The sequence below is a fragment of the Sebastes fasciatus genome, chromosome 13, assembly GCF_043250625.1.
Source record: "Sebastes fasciatus isolate fSebFas1 chromosome 13, fSebFas1.pri, whole genome shotgun sequence".
Taxonomy (NCBI): domain Eukaryota; kingdom Metazoa; phylum Chordata; class Actinopteri; order Perciformes; family Sebastidae; genus Sebastes; species Sebastes fasciatus.
In genome coordinates this window covers 2,530,001-2,549,538 of record NC_133807.1, presented here as the reverse complement: position 1 = coordinate 2,549,538, position 19,538 = coordinate 2,530,001, and the positions used below count along the sequence as shown (strand labels likewise).

At 43.0% G+C, this 19,538-nt stretch overlaps 1 protein-coding gene across 9 annotated transcripts in view; it reads left to right on the top strand.

Moving 5' to 3' along the window:
• The first annotated feature begins 817 nt into the window (after positions 1–817).
• The window catches only part of nfixb (nuclear factor I/Xb), a 202,959-nt gene continuing 184,238 nt past the window's right edge, over positions 818–19,538 (top strand). For 2 of the 9 annotated variants that reach the window (XM_074657260.1, XM_074657257.1), the window contains exons 1-2: positions 818–1,456; positions 15,196–15,279. In XM_074657260.1, coding sequence (XP_074513361.1) covers positions 1,454–1,456; positions 15,196–15,279 — 87 coding nt within the window. In that variant the 5' untranslated portion in view covers positions 818–1,453. The remainder of the gene's footprint in view (positions 1,457–15,195; positions 15,280–19,538) is intronic. The other 7 variants (XM_074657281.1, XM_074657279.1, XM_074657261.1 and 4 more) reach the window with 6 other exon arrangements.

Here is a 19,538-nt window from a genome sequence, read left to right as displayed (position 1 = left end):
TAGGCTATAGGTCGGTCCAATAAATTGCCATGGGAATTAAATGAATCCTGGGTAGCAGAGCTTTAACCCACCTCGGTTCCGTTTATCCTCCTTCAAAATACAATAGAAAATCTAATTAGACAGTTTTTGTTTTGAATTTACAAAAATATACGTGTATGTCTCCCTGCATTTATAAAGTTTTCAAACCGCCGTCCACAGCTTCGTGTCCCCCTGTATCCCCTTCAGGTAATCTTTGTGTTAGTGGTGGATGAGCTGCTTGTGATGGACCGCGCCGCGGCTGCGTCCCCCGCCGCTCCGGTCGCTGCCGCTCCCTCCCGCCCTCTCCTCTCCGTCGGCCCCGAGCTGCCCCTACACTTTCTCCGGTGAGAGCTACTAATCCCCTGCGTCCCTGGTTTACTCTGAGCCCGTATTTAATTCCTCTAAACCCCCAGCTGCCGCCCTGGTTCCTCACTGAACACGACAGACTGTGAACCGCTCCGGTTATTAATAATTCAGCAGCCCTGCCGCTCCTCCGCTCCGCGCCGCGCCGCTCCGCTCCTCCGGCCGCGGCCGCAGCACGACCCCGCACCTCCTCACGTGCTGCCACGCTGTGTTTTCACTCCTAGCCTTTCTTCATTTGGGCTGCTCGTTGTCTCGCGCACATTTCACCACATTGTTGTTGTGTGTAGCCGGTAGACAGTCCCGCCGGGTCCCACCAGGTCCCGCTCCTCTGATGCCGCTCTGATCCGCGCTGCCGCATGGTGAGTTCTGCCGCCGTCCTCTCCGCAACTTTGTCCGGCCGCTGAGGAACAGGTGGCGGTGGGTGGGGGGGGGGGGGAGGACCCGGTGCAGAGGAACCGAGGAGGAAGAAGGGACATTTCATATCAGCAAAGCGGAGCATGCACGAGGGGTGAAAGCGCGCGGCGACCGTCCCCTTCTAGCAGGAGCAACAGCTGATTGTGGTGCGCGCTAAGCAGAGCAGAGGCTGCGAGCTACTTACTGTGTGTGTGTCGGTGTGTCGGTGCTCAGCCACACTCCGGCTCTTCACTAGCGGGGCTCACACGGAGCGCGGCGATTCGGGTGGTCATTCCGGTCCCGGACAGGCTGGACGGAGAGCGGCACCGAGCGGAGAGCCCGACGGGTTCATGGAGATATCAAACCGAGAATAGACACCTTGCACGGAGCAGTCTGGCAGCAGACGACTTGGATTACTCTGTCCTCTGTCCTCTGTCCTCTGTCCTCGGTCCTCCTCTGCCTTGACTGAGAGGAGTTGACTACAAATTACCCAAAAAGATGTTTCCCGGGCAGCAGGCCGTGTGTTAGGGCTCTTTCGCTTCCGGTAGAAGGCCCAGCTGAACAAGAAACCGACCACTTTTCTCTCTCCCACACACTTTTTTTTTTTTTTTTTGGAAGCCGAACTTTTCAGAGTGGAAAATGGGTCTTTGAGAGTGTTGGCACATCTCCCTACACCACAATGGTACGTGCTATGTAAACCAATAATTTGCTCATTTATGCAGGCAGCTTTCAGATTCATTTAGTCCTTTATAGATTTAATGATACGCAGGAATAACTTTAAAGTTCAGTGGGCTGACTTACCCACTCACAATTCTTACTGTTTACTTGTGGAGCTAATGCGTAACAGTCTACCAAAGACTGTGCCAAGTCCTTCCACCTACCTGTGCATGTTTTCTGTCAGTTATTATAGTTATTTTTAAATTAGGAGGAATGTTGCATGTGTATTTGAAATGATGTTAATAATATAATAATATACCTTATTTTAATAGTGGCACAACATGTTGCCAAAATGTGTTTCTGGCCAAATCAGTGTCCAGCCCTCTCAGTTCACCACCCGATGCCCACTGCCTTCTGCCGACATGGAGAACATGACTCCCCTCACTGCTGTGCTCTCTGATGTGGGCCTGCCTGTCTGACTATTTATAGACACATATAAGATAGGCCTTATCGCATATCATACAGTGTAAGCAGCTACTCAAGAGGCGCCATAGTAGTTTATTGTGAAAGGTTACATTGTGACACGTAAAGGAGCCCGAATCCCAACATAAAGGCAACGTTCAGCAGAGTTTGGAAACTTGGCTATAGGAGGATGGAACCTTTTCTGTGCGCCAGCATCCAATTATGTGCCTATTTGATTTGTGCGTAATTACGCACAGCGGTATTAGAGCAATTCCTTCATTACGCAGGTGATTTATTTGACAGAGAAGTCCTGTGACATCACAAAGCAAAAAAGTTTGAGATGATTCATTTCTTTTATTCAACAACATTTGAGATTTTATTTGTGGCTTCCTTATAACTTGAATTGGCTGAGTACTTTTCATACGAAAAAAATATATATATTTCCTGTTTTATCCCCATTTGCCCTCAACTGTGTTTAAACTGGCAAATGTATTCCCTGTGAGGTTGTGAAAACACACATTTGAATGCAGCTCTTGTAGGTTTCAAAATTAGCAATAATAAGTCTGTTTTATTATGATATATAAGCTCACACATCCTTGACCCTTAGATAGATCCTTTTTTTGGCATGAAATGAGTCAAGTCAGGCAATAGTTAGGGGAACCTCCCACATACAACCTTGAAGCCGCTCAGATACCAGGAAAGGGGGATCTTATTTGCACATGAATATGGAAGATTATTAGTATGAATAATTATTTGTTTACCAGCATCCTCGCTGACATGGCAGCTGCCCAAGAAGCTCATCAGTAAAAATGTTACAGAATTCAGGACAGGCCTCACATGGGATTATCTCCACTTCTTATTCTCCCACTTATAGCAGCAACTCACCTCTTTTTTTTTTTTAAAAGGGAAGGCTATATTATGAAATCGTGCCAGATATTTCAGTTGCATGTTAGTTTAGTCAGAATGCACTGGAGGCATCTGTCAATCAGTGTCAGGGTCCCCCCCTCCCCAAGGCTGGTGCTCCATCTAAATAAACACTTAAACTCCACTTCTCTGCAGAGATGATCTGGATCTGTGGCACAACAGGTTATTGATTTCCCCTAATGTGTTGGAAAGCAAATAGGACATGTGAGCCACCATCATGAAACTGGAAACATGTTTGGTCCCAAATTATTAGTCTTATTAGTTTTGAATATATATTGAAAGTCTCCACTGCACTCTCATGATCAGCATATGTGTGGTGTGCAGTATAGCGGCATAACAAACAATTACAGTAATCATGCAGTGCTGTGTAAACAGTTAGGGTAATTGTATCCCGCACTGTGTGTGTGTGTGTGTGTCGAGGAGTGTGCGTGCGTGTGTGTATGTGTGTGTGTGTGTGTGTTGTGTGTGTGTGTGTGCAGCCCGCCACATGATGATCAGACAAGCGGTTTCCCAGCCTCGTGTGATCTCCCTCTTGGCTGTCGCTGCTAGTGATGTCATCCCTCACTGTATACAGAATAATATGCTTTTATGTTTGCCCTGGCCTTGACATTTCCCTGGAAAAATAAATAAGGCTTCATGCAGGCCGCTATAGCTTATGTGGCATGTAAGCTTGTGCTTGTAGTTTAAAAGATGGAAACTCTGATATACCCCCGAACGGCGTAAATATTAGGATAGTGACCTCTGAATGGGTTCGTCAGGTTGATCGTTTTTTAAGCTGTTGTATAGCTATTGTTGCACGGTTGAGCAGAGTGGCTATCAAGGACACATCATGAGGGGTGATCATGTGAATCAAAAGAAAAGAAAGAAAAAAAGTGTCACTCTTTAAATGCCAAGACACTGGTAGAGGCAGAATAAAACAAACTTAAAGGGGCACTCCAGTGATTTAGTGTTGCACTTGCGTAAAGTTTGGGGACTTCTGAGAGACTGATTGAAATAAGAATGGTCAAAATCAAAGCGACAGAAGTCGAGATATTCTGACTTTCATTCCCTCTGACGAGTCCAGCTTCAGAAAAATTGGATCCTACAATTCCCATAATGCAACTCAATAGCATCATTCATTTAATCTTTCCTGTTTGTTGTATGCCCTCATCTTTCAAACTCCATGGCCCAAGTTTGTAACACAGGCTTTCTGTTAAATATGTAAAGTCAAACCTTAAGTCAAGATAACCCTGATGACAAAAACGTGTCCCTTTTCACAATCAAATAGTCGTGGGCCTGAATTGTTTGCGTGTATCTCTTTAAAAGCCAAGCCACTGGTAGAGGCAGACAAAAAAAAGCAGACTTAAAGGGGCACTCCAGTGATTTAGTGTTGCACTTGCGTAAAGGTAGGGGACTTCAGAGAGACAGAGTGAAATAAGAATGGTCAAAATCCAAGCAGCAGAGGTCGAAATATTCTGACTTTCATTCCCTCTGACGAGTCAAGCTTCGCAAAAGCTAGATCCTACGATTCCCACAATGCAACTTTACAGCATTGATTATTTAATCATTCCTGCTTTTTGAATGCCTTCATTTTTCAAACTCCATGGCCCAAGTTTGTAGCACAGGCTTTCTGTTAAATATTTGAAGTCAAGCCTTAATTCAAGATAACCCTGATGACATCACCGTGACATCTCAGGCTTTGGAAAGACGTTAAATAACTTTGTTCACATACGGAGTATTACTCTCCACTATGAGTGTAGTGAGATCAGTTGAGTACCCCTTTCATTTCAGGTTAATGAGTGTCGGGTGTCTGTAATGACTTCTTTTAAATCATTATGAGTAAACCAAGACAAATGCTTAATGATTTACAAGGTACAGGCCAACAAAAACATAAAAGTTCATAGGTAGTTTATTTGCCAATATTCTGTGTCAGCCCTCTTCAAGGTCACCGTGAAGCATTCGTAAAATAAAGTATCTTAGCAATTAAAACAGACTCTCACAGGAACGAAGAGCTGTTTTTCGGAGTGATACCTCTTCTAATGGAGCATTTACTCTTGAAATGATGAATGGTAATTTTAGATCAAAAGTACACTGTGATGAACTTGTTAGTGGAGAGCACTTTGTGCCAGATGAAAGCAGCGGGGAGTCTTTTGCAGCCCGTCTTTATGACTTGTTTAAGTGAGTATTGAAAATGAACAAACGTGAATAGAAAAAAAACAACGGAGTGAGTAATCTCACCTGTTCCCAATACAGCTTTAAGGCCTTTACACACCGGGGGCGTCTTTATTTCGTGCCATTAATTCATACATCAATATATTTTTTCAAACTGTTGTTTTTGTCATGAGGACTTTCACACAGAACACAAATATTAAGCGGTGAAAAAGTGATTATTTTTTCGGGAACAAAGTCGATTTTTCTGAGCTTTTGCACTGCGAATAAAGGCATCAACCAATCACGTTGTGCGGAACAGACATATTCAATACATACACTATATTGTACAACAACATGTTCCAGTCAAAGTCGGAGGTTGGAATTTCCCAGTTGTTTTTCTTTTGTTGTCTTTGTCATGAAGACTTTCACACAGAACGTGAATAGTACGCGGTGAAAAAACAATGTTATTTTTTTCGGAACAAGGTCGATTTTCTGAACATTCGCACTGCAAATAAAGGCATCAACCAATCAAGTTGTGCAGAACGGACATATTCAGTACATACACTATAATGTACAACAACACGTTCCGGTCAAAGTCGGAGGTTGTTTTTGTTTTTGTTGTTATTTTTGTTTTTATTGTTGTTTTTGTCTTTCACACAGAAACCAAAAATCACATGGCGTAAAAGCAGCACCATTTTATTTCAGAACTAGGTTGATAGTTTTCTGAAATGCATCAACCAATCACGTTGTGTGGAATGGACATATTCAATACCGACACTATAGTGTACAACACGTTCCAGTCAAAGTCAGAGGTCAGAATTTCCTGTTGTTTTTGTTTTGTTGTTTTTTTAAGTACTTTCACACAGAACGAAAATATTACATGTACTAGACATGGACACTGCGTACCTGTTCACCAGAGGAAAATTCATTCAGAGCATTTCGCTTAAAGGAAAGTAAATTGGCTTACAGTTGTTTAGGCTATAAAATCATTTACCTCAGACAGACTGCCAAACTCTGCTCTGTGTCAATAGAGCGCTGCAGGGATGACGTATTTTTGTAGGCCAACCAGGAAGTTAGCATCGCCCTGGTTCCTCGACAAAAAGCCAATGGGATTTTTCCATTGGGTTTTGGATTATTGCAGAAAATAAGCTCTGTGGCAAACAAACATTTATGATACTTCCACGTTTTGTTCAGCAAGATAATCTTCACAAATGAACACCACTTTTATGATTTTTGAAGTGTAAATGTAATCGCCAGAAGTAAAAAGCTAACGTTAGGCTATAAACGAACTACACCGGCATGAGCGTGAGTATAAACAATTGTTGAGCGGGATATTTACTGATGTATTTTATGTCGTGGAACAAAACCTTAAAATCTCTTCAGCTTGGTAAGGCCACAGACCTTATTTCAGGCATCTAACTAAAAGACCCATTCAAAGAACCCATTGACTTCCAGACGAGGGAACCGGAAGTGGTAAAATGCTAACTCATCCGGGTTGTAGGACTCATTCCTGTAGCACTCTATGGGATCCCGATTTCGGCCTCTGACTGCGTGAATCTATTTAAACTAGGGATGTTAAAAATGAACCGTTAACCGACATTAAGCATTTTAACTGATTAACGCTATCGGTTAAAACAGTTAAAAGAATTGTTAATAATGAACTCAAAAGCTGAGCGGCTCAGAGGAGTGGCTCGTCACTTTAAGGAGAAAAGCTGGTCCACCTTAACAGCCCACCTTAAGAGGCGGAGCCAGAGTTGCACGATACAGGAAGCTGGCTCCGGTCTCTGGCTCGCTTGAGTGGAGGAGTTGTAGTTTCATAGCATTTATTCACCGACAAATAAACTGTACACACACTGCTACACCTACGATCACAGCTAGAACGCCACCAACAACCTCACACTCACCGCCAACACACACACATGGACACTCGTTAAAGTTACGTCGCGCTGACAGACTGTATGTGTGGCGGCGGCGGCGAGCAAGAAGCCTCCGGCAATGCTAGAGCTGCTAACGTAGCACAAATACACACACTGTTGGACACTCGCTAAAGTTATGCCGGGCAGACACACAGCTGACAACCTGCTAAACTAAACTAAATGTGCGGTGGAGACTTTTACTGGGAAAGTGGCTGCATGTCCGCGACACTACACGCAGCATCGTAGCTGCTAAGTTAACGCTCCCGGACGGTGAACTGGGTTCTCAGTTGTCTGTTGTGCTCATACATTGCAGCTGGCGCGAGGCACAAACCTTGTTGGTTAACGGTTAATAATCGGTTAACGAGGGTCGGTTATCGGTTAAGAACATTTTTCAAATTGAGCATCCCTAATTCAAACTCTTTATTGAAAAATTATTTCAACTGTCGCAAATTTTCATCGATGCAAGTATTTCGTGTCATTTATTGGTTATTCCCCCCGCTGTGTAAAGGCCTTTAGAGTTTTCTTTAAACAAGTAACTATATCTTGAACGCAGACACATGAGGTGTGAGGATCATTTGACTTCAGACCACCAGATCAGAATACTTTGCTTTAGAAACAACACTGACAGATTTCTTTAATAACTTGTTATAACGAAACTACAATGCTCACAATTCGAGACAGATATTTTTTTTTTTTTGCAGCGTCTCATCAAGCTCGGGCTGATCACATTACGCTCCTAACTCTTCCATCTCATTTCTAACCCTGCCTCAATTACTTTATCAAGACTTAACCCTCACATTAATTGGTTTCACAAGACACCCCAGACTGCACACCAGCTGTGTAACCGAGTAATTTGAATCTACTTAATTTGGGAAGGTGTTGGTATCTTCTGCCTTCTGAGTTTAATTTGGAAAAAAAAAAACACACACACACAACAACAATACATGTATTTTCTGTCTTCGCTCTCGTCTTTAGGGCCTTAATGAGGAATTAGAGCCAATAGCATTATTCATTAAACAGAGCTTGCCAGCTATTTATCACTGTAACAATATTAGCATATTTGTTTAAATTTTCAACACTTTTTTTTTTTTAGCATTCGTAACCAGGTTTAGCATTTTTAATAATCTGGCATCGAATGCATCGTACCAAATTGAATGCTGAAAAAGAACCAGTGGCAAGCCCCAGAAACATACTAAATATCCTTTATAAACACACACATACACACACACACACACACACACACATGCACACACACTCCTCTAATTACCGCCTCCCCTGCTCCTTGTCTCATTCCTCACCTCCTGAGATGCAGGTGTAAAATATCACATTTTTCCAGCATTTCTCCCTGAGGTGGCGCTGGCTTGGACTCACACAACGTAAATTTCCCCCTTTCATATTCCCCCACACATTTTTTTCTACAAACAAGTTCCCCCTCCCATCCCTCCCTCTCTTTGATGTGCTTGCCACATCTGCACAGGTTTGTTAGCTTGTTACCAGGTGAAGAATGAGGATACAATTAAGGCTGAATGAAGTGGGACTGGTTAGGATGTCAGTTGTGTTTTGCAGGAGAAGTGAAAAGTCTCCGATGCTCTAGAAACTGTTGAGCTCACACAGACAAATGCTGCGAATGATTAGGATGCTGCGGTGGAATAATGTGTGATTGTGAAGATACCTGCCTCTCAGGGATTGTTGTGCATCCAGAAACATGGAAACCCAGGTGGTTTTCGTGCTGGTGTGTGTCTGTGTATGATCAAGAGAATGAGAGAGAAGGTGGGGAAGGTGGGCCATATGTATATGTGCTCTAATATATCCACTGCCATGAAAGACAGCCAATTTGAGAACCCCCCCTTTAGATCTGACTGATTGTATTCAATTGTATATCCATCAGAGAGACGCAGAGTGCAGCTGAGGTACTGTAGAGATCAGGATTCATTCAGACTCACGCAATAGGATGCTCAGTAGGCCTCTTTGCACGCCTGTGAGAGTACATCGGTCGATCGACGGGTTTAACAACCTTCGGTGCTAACGCTGCGTTCCAGTCAAAGTCAGAGGTCGGAATTTCCCAGTTGAAATTTCCATTTCCGACCTCCAAGCGTTCCAGGTGCACGACGCCAAACGTAAACAAAAAACATGGCTTACCGTGACAAACTGATGTTTCTTTGGCAAGTGTGCACACAATTGAAACCAGTGCAGCCTCCTTGCATATATAAACCAAACAGAGGAGGAAAAATGACACATGAGGTAACAGACGCCATTACACATTCTATTTAACAATCAATCAATTTACGCGCAGAAAGTGTTTTACTATATGATAGTATGTGTTTTTGCACCCGCTGCATCTGGTCATTAAATGTGAGTTGTTGTAAGCCTCATAGATGTGGGTCAGTAGGGGCCTGCTACACCAACTACGCTGTAAAATAGGGATGCTCATTTTGAAAAAATTCTTAACCACTAACCAACCCTCGTTAACCGATTATTAACCGTTAACTGACAAGATTTGTGCCTCGCATGCAGCGGTGTACCAGCTGCAGGAGCACAACAGCTATTGGTTGACGGGAGTCTCCAGTTCACCGTCCGGGAGTGTTAATTTAGCAGCTACGATGCTGCGTGTAGTGTCGCGGACATGCAGCCACTTTCCCAGTAAAAGTCTCCACTGCACATTTAGTTTAGTTTAGCAGGTTGTCAGCTGTGTGTCTGCCCGGCATAACTTTAGCGAGTGGCCAATAAACATTGTGTGTATTTGTGCTACGTTAGCAGCTCTAGCATTGTCGGAGGCTTCGTGTTCGCCGTCGCACACGTAGTCTGCGGAACTTTAGCGAGTGTCCAACAGTGTGTGTATTTGTGCTACGTTAGCAGCTCTAGCATTGGCTTCGTGCTCGCCGCCGCACATGTAGTCTGAGTAACTTTAGTGAGTTTCCAACAGACTGTGTGTGTGTTGGCGGTGAGTGTGAGGTTGTTGGTGGCGTTCTAGCTGTGAACGTAGGTATAGCAGTGTGTGTACAGTTTATTTGTCGGTGAATAAATGCTATGAAACTACAACTCCTCCGCTCCAACCAAGCGAGCCAGAGACCGGAGCCGACTTCCTGTATCCTGCAACTCCGGCTCCACCTCTTAAGGTGGGCTGTTAAGGTGGACCAGCTTTTCTCCTTAAAGAGACGAGGCGCTCCTCTGAGCCGCTCAGCTTTTGAGTTCATTATTAACATTTCTTTTAACCGTTTTAACCGATAGCGTTAATCGGTTAAAATGCTTAATGTCGGTTAACAGTTAAACGGTTAATTATGGACATCCCTAACTATTACGCTGTAAATGTTAAGCAAAACTTAAAAGCAACATGTTCTAACACATTGCAAAAAACTGAATTAAACGTTACATTTTGCACAGCGCCTGACTTCTTCTTCTGCCCCTGTCATAATTACTACGGTCGCTAGAGGTCGCCATCACCTTCTTTTATTCCTTCTTTCGGTGATCGCCCATGTGATGATAGATGATAAAATCTACTGCTGGGTGTAGCAGTCCCCTTCTGATCCATATCTATGAGGCTTATAATCACTGATAACTCCCATTTAATAACCTGATAACAGTCTAACCGGCAAATCATTTTAAATAACCTCAATACAGGCAAATGTACTTAACGTTGCCTTTCAGTTGATCGTTTACCATTTACAATGTGCACATTCCAGTGTGACATCTGACAACTGCTTCTTCGTGAAGTCGGGGTAGATGGATTTGCCCTGAGTTCACAAGTACAGGAACTCTTTGAGTGGTATTCCATTGTTTTTATTCTAGACGGCGGTCAGAAATCTTCATGTTCCGAGTTGTCTGGAACGCATCATTAGAACTAACACCATTTTCAGAAATTCCCCTCTTTGCTTTCTTTCTGAGATTGAGTTTAGCCTAGCTTAGCATAAAGACTGGAGACAGAGGAAACAGCTAGCCTGGCTCTGTCCAAAGATGCCTACCAACATGTCTACATTTTACTAATTAACTCTGAAAAGTGTAATGACTAGTTGTGTTTAGGGGGAGGTACGTGCTTCAACTAGTTCTTGGTGCAGCCATCCTATGTCTCTCCGTGACAATGAGGTTGCGGGGTTTGTACAAAAAAAATAAATGTAAAAAGACATGCTGGTGCATCATGCCTTTTCAAGAAACAACTTCAAGGTTAGTTAGAAGTTAGTTCGTTAGTTAGTTAGTTAGTTAGTTAGTTAGTTAGTTAGTTAGTTAGGTGTAGTCATGTTTTTTCACATGTGGACAGAGTCAGGCTGTTTCCCTCTGCTTCTAGTCTTTATGTGAAGCTAGCTAAACAACTCCTGACTCCAGGTCCCTACTTTCTGTACTACACTTTTTGAAGTGATCTTAGGACTCCATATGTTAGTCTGAGATGTAATCAGATAGTATTACCAATTTGAACGTTCCAATTAAAATCAAAACCTCGTTACCTAGCAACATTTTACATCTTTAAACCTGAAATGACTCTTTTTTTTGGCCACTTGGGGGCAGCAGAAACAAGCTGTGAACAAAACATTGACTTATGATCACCTTTTAAGTTGATATGATGATCAGCAGACAGTTTTTTAATTTACACTTCCAGCAGTTACGGAGCAACATTAGCATTCATTTGGAGTCGTATTTCTGACCACCTGATGACTGATGTCCACAGCTCTCTTTTGGTCTCCACCAACTGGCTCTTTAGCTGCTAGAAGGTCCACTATGTTCACCAGCTAGTCGCTAACTTTGCTTATTGTTTGGCGCTGTGCAGATAGTGTAGGGTGGTTTTTTAGAGCTTTTTTGCTGCAAATGGTTGGTATGGTTGAAAACATGATGCAAGCTGTGAAAATGAACCATAACAGTTTAAAGTTTAAAGACAGAAAATGAAAACAACGAGATGAAAGACTCTATAATGCTCTGTAGAGCTGAAGGATAATTCTATGTGGGTTCATCACTAAGACCGATGTCTTTTACATTACACCGACCCCCTTTACACCTGGTGTATCTAGATTACATTTACACCTGTTGTTAATATGTGTCTCCTGTGTACACATTGAGATCTGAACGCTCTGTCCAGCTCAAACAACCGAACGTCACATCCTCCTCTCGTTTGCACCGGTCCCAAAAAAAATGATGTATGAAGTTTTGCTTGTAGATGCCTGAACCACCTCAGCTGGCTCCTTTCAACGCAAAGGAGCAGCGGCTCTACTCCGAGTCCCTCACGGATGACTGAGCTTCTCACCCTATCTCTAAGGGAGACGCCAGTCACCCTCCTGAGGAAACCCATTTCGGCCGCTTGTACCCGCGATCTAGTTCTTTGGGTCATGACCCAGCCCTCATGACCATAGGTGAGAGTAGGAACGAAGATTGACCGGTAGATCGAGAGCTTTGCCTTCCGGCTCAGCTCTCTTTTCATCACAACGGTGCCGTAAAGCGAATACAATACCCCCCCCCCCCCCCTCCGATTCTCCGGCCAATCTCACGTTCCATTGTCCCCTCACTCGCGAACAAGACCCCGAGGTACTTGAACTCCTTCACTTGGGGTAAGGGCTCATTCCCTAACCGGTGTAGGCAATCCATCGGTTTCCTGCTGAGAACCATGGCCTCAGATTTAGAGGTACTGATCCTCATCCCAACCGCTTCACACTCGGCTGCGAACCGATCCAGTGAGTGCTGGAGGTCACAGACCGATGATGCCAACAGGACCACATCATCTGCAAAAAGCAGCGATGAGATCCTCAGCACACCGAACTGCAAACTCCCCCCACTACGCGTCGATATCCTGTCCATTTTCTACTGTCTCCAAAATAGCTTAAATACCTTTGAACATGTAACCTTTGGCTGAATAACAGGCAAAAAAACCACAACAGGGCTTTTTGGGGGGTTTGTATTGGGAACACTATGTGACCGGATCACGGAGTAAAATACAGAGTTCTTCGGTGACAAATGGGGCTAGTTGGTTCTCGTGCACATGAGATTTATATATTCTCAGCTCACTTGCTGAAAGAAAGCACCAAGTTGAATTTCCCCCAAATCATTGAACAGTCTCTTTAATACATCACACATACATAATACGGAGACTTGACCGAGAAAACGTCATGTTCTCTTCTGTTCTTTGGCCTGGGCTCTGAAATGTCCTCATTCTCTTTCCCACTTTGTTTAGAGTCATAAGGACATTGTCTGCGCTCTCCATTGATAAAATCTGACAACCATTTCAGTGTTGTATTACACTCCGTCTCGGCCACCAAAAAACGTCCCAGACATCAAATGATTTCTAGAGCTTTTTAAGTGTTAATTACATGAGGCTCTGCGCCTATTCTAGCTCTAGGCCGGCCATATGGATTGAGCATATGCTGCATGTATATATATAGAAAAACACACATATATAATTGATACCATGCTCCATAAAAACTGGGGGGGAAATGGGCCAGTGCTGCCGTGAGCTACATCAAACAATCAGTCTCAAACAAAGATATGACAAAGATACTCCTAATTCATTAGCGGACCCGTGTTTTTATCCTTTCGTTTATTATGTCTGTGCAGCGCAAATCATTTTTCAACTTTAAATTACTCAAACCTGTCAGAAATAGTCAAGTAGAACTACCAACACGCCTCGCTCTGTGCTACTCTGTGATTATCAACAGAGTAAAATATATCCTTCAGCCGGACCGGGCAGTTTAAGAGCTCAACAGAAAGCCCAGAGAGCTTGACAAGGGCACCATTTAGTGGGACAAATGGTTTCAAATGGTTTCCCTCCAGTGTTTCCCCACATATTAATGATGACAGGCCAGAGGTTGGATGCTGAGGCTGAACGCCAGGAGGAGTGTTTTCTTAGTCACTTGGATGACTTGAGTTCTAACTTTTTTTTTTTAGTGAACGTTCCACGTGGAACCTCACTGAATTGACCGCGAACGAGCGAGGCAACGCTAAACAAAACCAATGTTGATCTTATGTTAATCGATCGGCCCGTAGAGGTGGATTGAAATCACACACGCAGGTGCCCTTCCTGTGTTAACAGTGAAAAAGGGAAAAAGACTCGAGCTGTAACCTCTCATTCTGAAGGATATGAATAGCCTGTGTAGCCTGTGTCTCCAGCCGCAGCTCGGTTAGCCCGAGTCTGGGACTTATTATAGTGCTGTGTGTTTATGCATGTGTCTGCGCATGCATTTCTCCCAAGTGCGATCCCGTGTCACCGTGTGTGCATGTGCAAATGCTTAAGTAACCTAAAGTCTGTTTGAATCCCCTAAAAGATTGTTTACCTCACATGCCAGTTTAAATAGCATAACTTTACATTTCGTAGCTGGCTACGAGCGATGTTTGTTCCTGTTTTGGGTCCGTGTTTGTTTCTGCTTAAGGTATGTCAAGAGACGAGAAGTTATGGAAAATGGGATTATTCCTTCTCCTCTAAACTCCTGGTCTTAAACTTCCTTCCGAGTTATTTTCATCAACCTATAGCAATTTTTAGCCCTCGCCTATAACAGGTTTAGTTGATATCCAAAACAGACATTCAAATTTAGCCTGGCGGAAACCAATTTGTACCAGTTTGGACTAAAAAGTAACAGCCACGGGCCAGCTCTCCCATCCCTGATCCAGATCCTCAGTCTGTGGTTCCCTCCCATCCATGTTGTCTGGCCTGGCTGCCTCAATTGACAGCAGAACTAGCAATGGATGCTCATTCAGAGCCCAAGTCTCTGCCGGCGCGTCCCACGGCATACAAATGAACCGCACTGAATGGAAACAAACACTTAGAATAAATACTTTAGCTGCATCTATCAGCGAATGCGATGCAGGACTTGTGGCTAAGGGGCTTGTATGTGTGAATATGTGAGGCAGATGTATGGCCTCTATATATATATGTGGGTCTGTGTTTAGTATGTGACCGCGTCCGTACGAGAGTGTGTGTGTGTGTGAATGATTTGTGCTGAATCAGTGCGCGCTGCACAGAAAAGTGACCATGCAGGTGGAATAGCAGGGACAGGAAATGCCATTGTGCTGGAGTATTGTGTGTACGGAGTACGGCAGGCAGCTAAACACTTTGCTCCCCATTCAAGTGGTGGTGACTGGCAGGGCCGGGCCTCGGGCCTGCACAGCACATGGGTTCAGGCAGGCAGCACACACCGTGAACTGTGTGTGTGTAGAATGTAAAGTTCTAAAGTAGTTATCTTGTGGTGGGACTTGAGGATGATTAATAAATAGGTCAATATAAGAAGCAGCTGGATGAGGAGGATTCTCACATCCAAAATCTGCGTTTACAGCTTTGCAGCCAGTTTTTCTGTGTATTTAGATTCCCTGAACATAAAGGGACAGAGTCAACTAATGAATAAATGACTGTTGTGTTACATTTCAGGCAACCGAAACCTTTCTGTTGAACGAAGAACCCTCCAGAGGTCCTGGGATGCCTGAATGCTTTGTAGTATCAGATTCATACAGGGTATGCATCTATTATTATTATTATTATTATTATATATTTATTTTTATATAATTTATTTTTGTTATTTTATTATCCTCATCATTATTTATTTTTCATTTATTAATTTGCCTCTTTTATCACTTTACTGTCATTATTGTTACTTATGTTATTTTATTATCATCATCAATATTAGTACTTTTAGTGTGTAAGTTATTTGTTTTATTTTTGTTTATTTTATTTATTATTTTATTATCATTATTACTTTTTTATTTTATCATTATTATTATTATTATTATTATTATTATTATTATTATTATAACTTCATTTTTATTTTATTTATTTTTGTTATTTTATTATCCTCATCATTTTTTATTTTTTCTCTTTTACCACTTTACTGTCATTATTGTTACTTGTGTTATTTTATTATCATCATCAATATTGGTAATTTATTTTTATTTATTATTTTATTTATTTATTATTACTTTTTTCTTTTATCATTATTATTATTATTATTATTATTATTATTGTTATTATTATGTGTTGTCTTAAATGTGTTATTTGAGTCATTACTCATTACTATGACTGACAGTCTGTTTTCATGCTCTCGGTAATTGCACCACAATCATAATGTCATTCACAGCTCCCTCTACTCAGCTGCAAACCATTACAATCATTATTTCCACACGCACATTTAAGAAAAAAAAATGGGGGGCCTTTGCAACCTCACCGAAGCGCCCTCGCCTCATGGGAGTGAAAATTATGAGGATAATGTGCAGCCTGCCTAGTCGTATGAAACCAAAAGGAATACAAAGTTAAAGAAAGTGAGCAGCTTTTCTAAAAAAAAAAAAAAAAAAAAGAAAAGAAGAAAAATACTCCCAGCGAGCGCGGTGGATTTACAACGATGGACGTAGTAGATATAGAATGGTAATAAAAACAAAGGATAGGGGATGGGGAGGGTGAGAGGAGAAAGGGGAGGGGGTGTGGGGGGGTGGATGACTGAAAATGTGATTGTTAATGAGGTGGGAGCCAGTTTTCTAGGCTACACTCTTTGTTTCCCAGAGTTAAGACTTTCGCCAAGTCTCACACAGAATCTGGGTTGCTACAGTGTATCGTGTGTCTCGGGGTGCAGAAATGAACCATTATGGCTGTAATTGAGTAGCGCGGCTGGTAGAGGAGAGTTTCTGGAGAGGGGGAGGAGCGTCGCTGAGGCTGGATTGGATTCCAGGGGCAGCGAGTTCAAGAACATCCACAGGAGGGTGTCCACCTCCAGCTTCTCACCAGGAGGTCTGCTGCTGGGGGCGTTAGTTTTGTATAAAGTGCATCACGGCTCCCTTCTTTCTTTGTTTCTGTGTGTGTGTGTGCGCTCTTAGCTTACACGTCAGGGTTCCTGAGGGTGCAATCGCTTTCAAAAAAGTATATTAACAGTGAACGTAAAATAGGAATTTGACACCCTGTTTTGGAAGTGGTACGATCCTAAAAAGTAAAATGTGGCAGCGCCTTTGCTCAGTTCTTTAAGCCTCAACCTTTTTGGATTGTGACCCCGTAAAATGAAGAGATGTCTGCTTGCGTGTGGTTGCAGTGTGGATGTGAGTTATGAGCAGATTTCTTTGTCAGATAAGAAAGATTTTTAGAGGCCAATAAGTATCCAAAATATCCATCTCATCCAGTCATTTCTGTTTATAATCAAGTCCTAAAAGCCTCTGTGACAAAAGCCGCCGGCACTCTGATATTTTCAATGTTTCCAATAGAAATCAGCTTGTTTCAAGAACCTGATAGAAATGATTGTCTGTGTTTCGAAACAAGACAGGTTGCTGCTCTGGAATGAAGAAAAATGAGGTGTGATGTTATAAAATTCTTGAAATGGAAAGAAAACAAATGATCCTGCACACTGTCCGGTATCACTCGTACTGAATTTATTGACGTTTTGGTCCTCAGTGCTTCATCAGGCAGAGTTCATATAGACAAACAGCACCACACATATATAGGCTCTCACCCCGGACAATCAGAGGAGGCCAGCAACACTTCCTGGTATGCATACAAATTAAGGTCAACGAGCTCTTCAAGTATAAAAACAGACGTGATACTGAGCTCTTCCATTTGCAAACAGACATAGTATATTCACCGACGTTATAAAAAGTCACACAATAAGGCCCTCAAGGGACATTAGATCAGAACATTTGTTTTTTTCAGGCATAAGCTTGTAGGGAGATCATGCCTTCGGTCGTGTGTGTCTGTCTGTCCGCAGCTAATCTTTCATACTACTGGACCCATCAGCCTAACATTTGTTGTGCTCATTTATGACTGTTGAACAAATACCTCTTGTGGTTGCGGTGATTCACACTATTTGAAAAACATATTTTATTAACTGTTTTATACCGTCATTGACTGCTAACTCCTCACTCCTCTTAAAGCTAGGGTTGGTAGTGTTCTTCAAAACATTTTTGTTATATTTGTTGAAATTCTCATTACATACCGACAGCAATCAATAAATCAAATGCTCAGACAAAAAAAAAAAAAAAAAAAAATTCCAGACTACCTGCCTGTCATCCTGTGCGCACTTTGCCCGTGCACTCATTACGCGTCACTGGAGTTTTCCACAAGCTGCGAGATGGACAACTGTGAGTACTAACAATGTCCATGTTCGTTGTTTACGTTCATTATGATATGTTTATGTTCATAATGATCATTTTGGGGACGTGGCTGTGGAGGGAGGCCTGAAGGGACGGGCTGAAAGTGTCGCCGCCTTGGCGACTTTCTCTCTAGATTTAGGGACGTTTGGAGCTAGAGCTGCTAGCTACTTCCATTGGAAAAGAGTTGGCAACACTGGGCTGGGTTTTTCGGTTGGATCATTTTTTTAATCTAGCGTACTCTTTAGGTGAAGAGCCTTGCAAATGCAAAGCGCAACGCAGGTATATTATGTCAACAAAAATTTGAACTCTGAGCGCCAGGCTTGGTGGCAATTTCGGTGGTGCGCAACGCCACGCCACGCCACGCCACGCCACGCCACGCCACGCCACGCCACGCCACGCCACGCCACGCCACGCTTCTGCATAATTGGGCGGCACCGCTCTCCCCATCGGAAAACAATGGCACAGCCAGCACAGAGTGATTTTACCGCTAATCATGTGTGGGCCGGCTTAAGGGAGCCGGGAGGGTTAATTGAGTGAGTATCAACTCTTCTTTGTTTGGGAGGGCAGAGGGAGACACACCTGGTGCAAATCTGACCTCTACTGACTGCACTTTTCTAGTTTTACAAATGAGTTCCATCTTATTAAACCCATTCGCACGGAAAGGCATATAAATACCACGACATTACACAGACTTTCTGCGTGTCATGAGAACGCATTTTAGCCTTCTCGCATGTCATTTGTACACCACGCAAACGTCCACAGCAAGAAAACCACCAATGTCATGGTTGGGCTCAAAGTAATTAAGTAAACTAAGTGAAATACATACGGACACAACGTAACACAACTACAGAAAACATGTCACAAACGTCAATACAAAACGTAACAATCGTCAAACGTCACTAACGTAACTTACAAAACAAAAGACCGGTCAACAACGGCCTCAAACACGGATCTCCTGGTTAAATGTCCAATGTTTTTTGGATAGGAAATATTCGCTAAAGTCAATCTAGGAATGGAAAAAAAGCCTAACAATCACGATACCCCAAAAAAAAAAAAAAAATGCGACCAGAAAACACTTTAAACTAATTGATTTACTAGAACATGAAACTTTAGAGAGTTAAGTTACATGCAGAAATGACTTGGTAAGAAGGAGTATTGTGATTTATCCCCCAGGTTGGGAAGCACTTCTTTAAGCACAACCTGCATGTGCGCTGCATGTAAACTGTGGGCCACCAGAGCTGACATCTGCTCAGCCACAACGGCACAACCAGACTTTTTTAGCTTATCTCCCGTGTGCTGCGTCCCGTCTCCAGGTGTGGCATCACCACTGGTTGTGCTATCATACTGTGTGTGTGTGTGTGTGTGTGTGTGTGTGTGTGTGCGTGTGTGTGTGTGTGTGTGTGTGTGTGATCATAAGGCAAATGTGCGGTTACTGTCATCCTGGAACAACCTGTTTTGCAGACCTAAAGCTTCCCCGAAGTAGTCGACACAGTAATAAATGACACTCTGATCATTTATTAGCGTGAGCCTCCGTTTTTTAAACGCGACTGTGTGTACGACAGCTCTGAGCTGACGAGTGAAGTCATCGCAGCGCCGGCCACTCTGGAGCAGTGGTAAATATGTATATTCGAAGCGTGTGAAAAAGCTGAG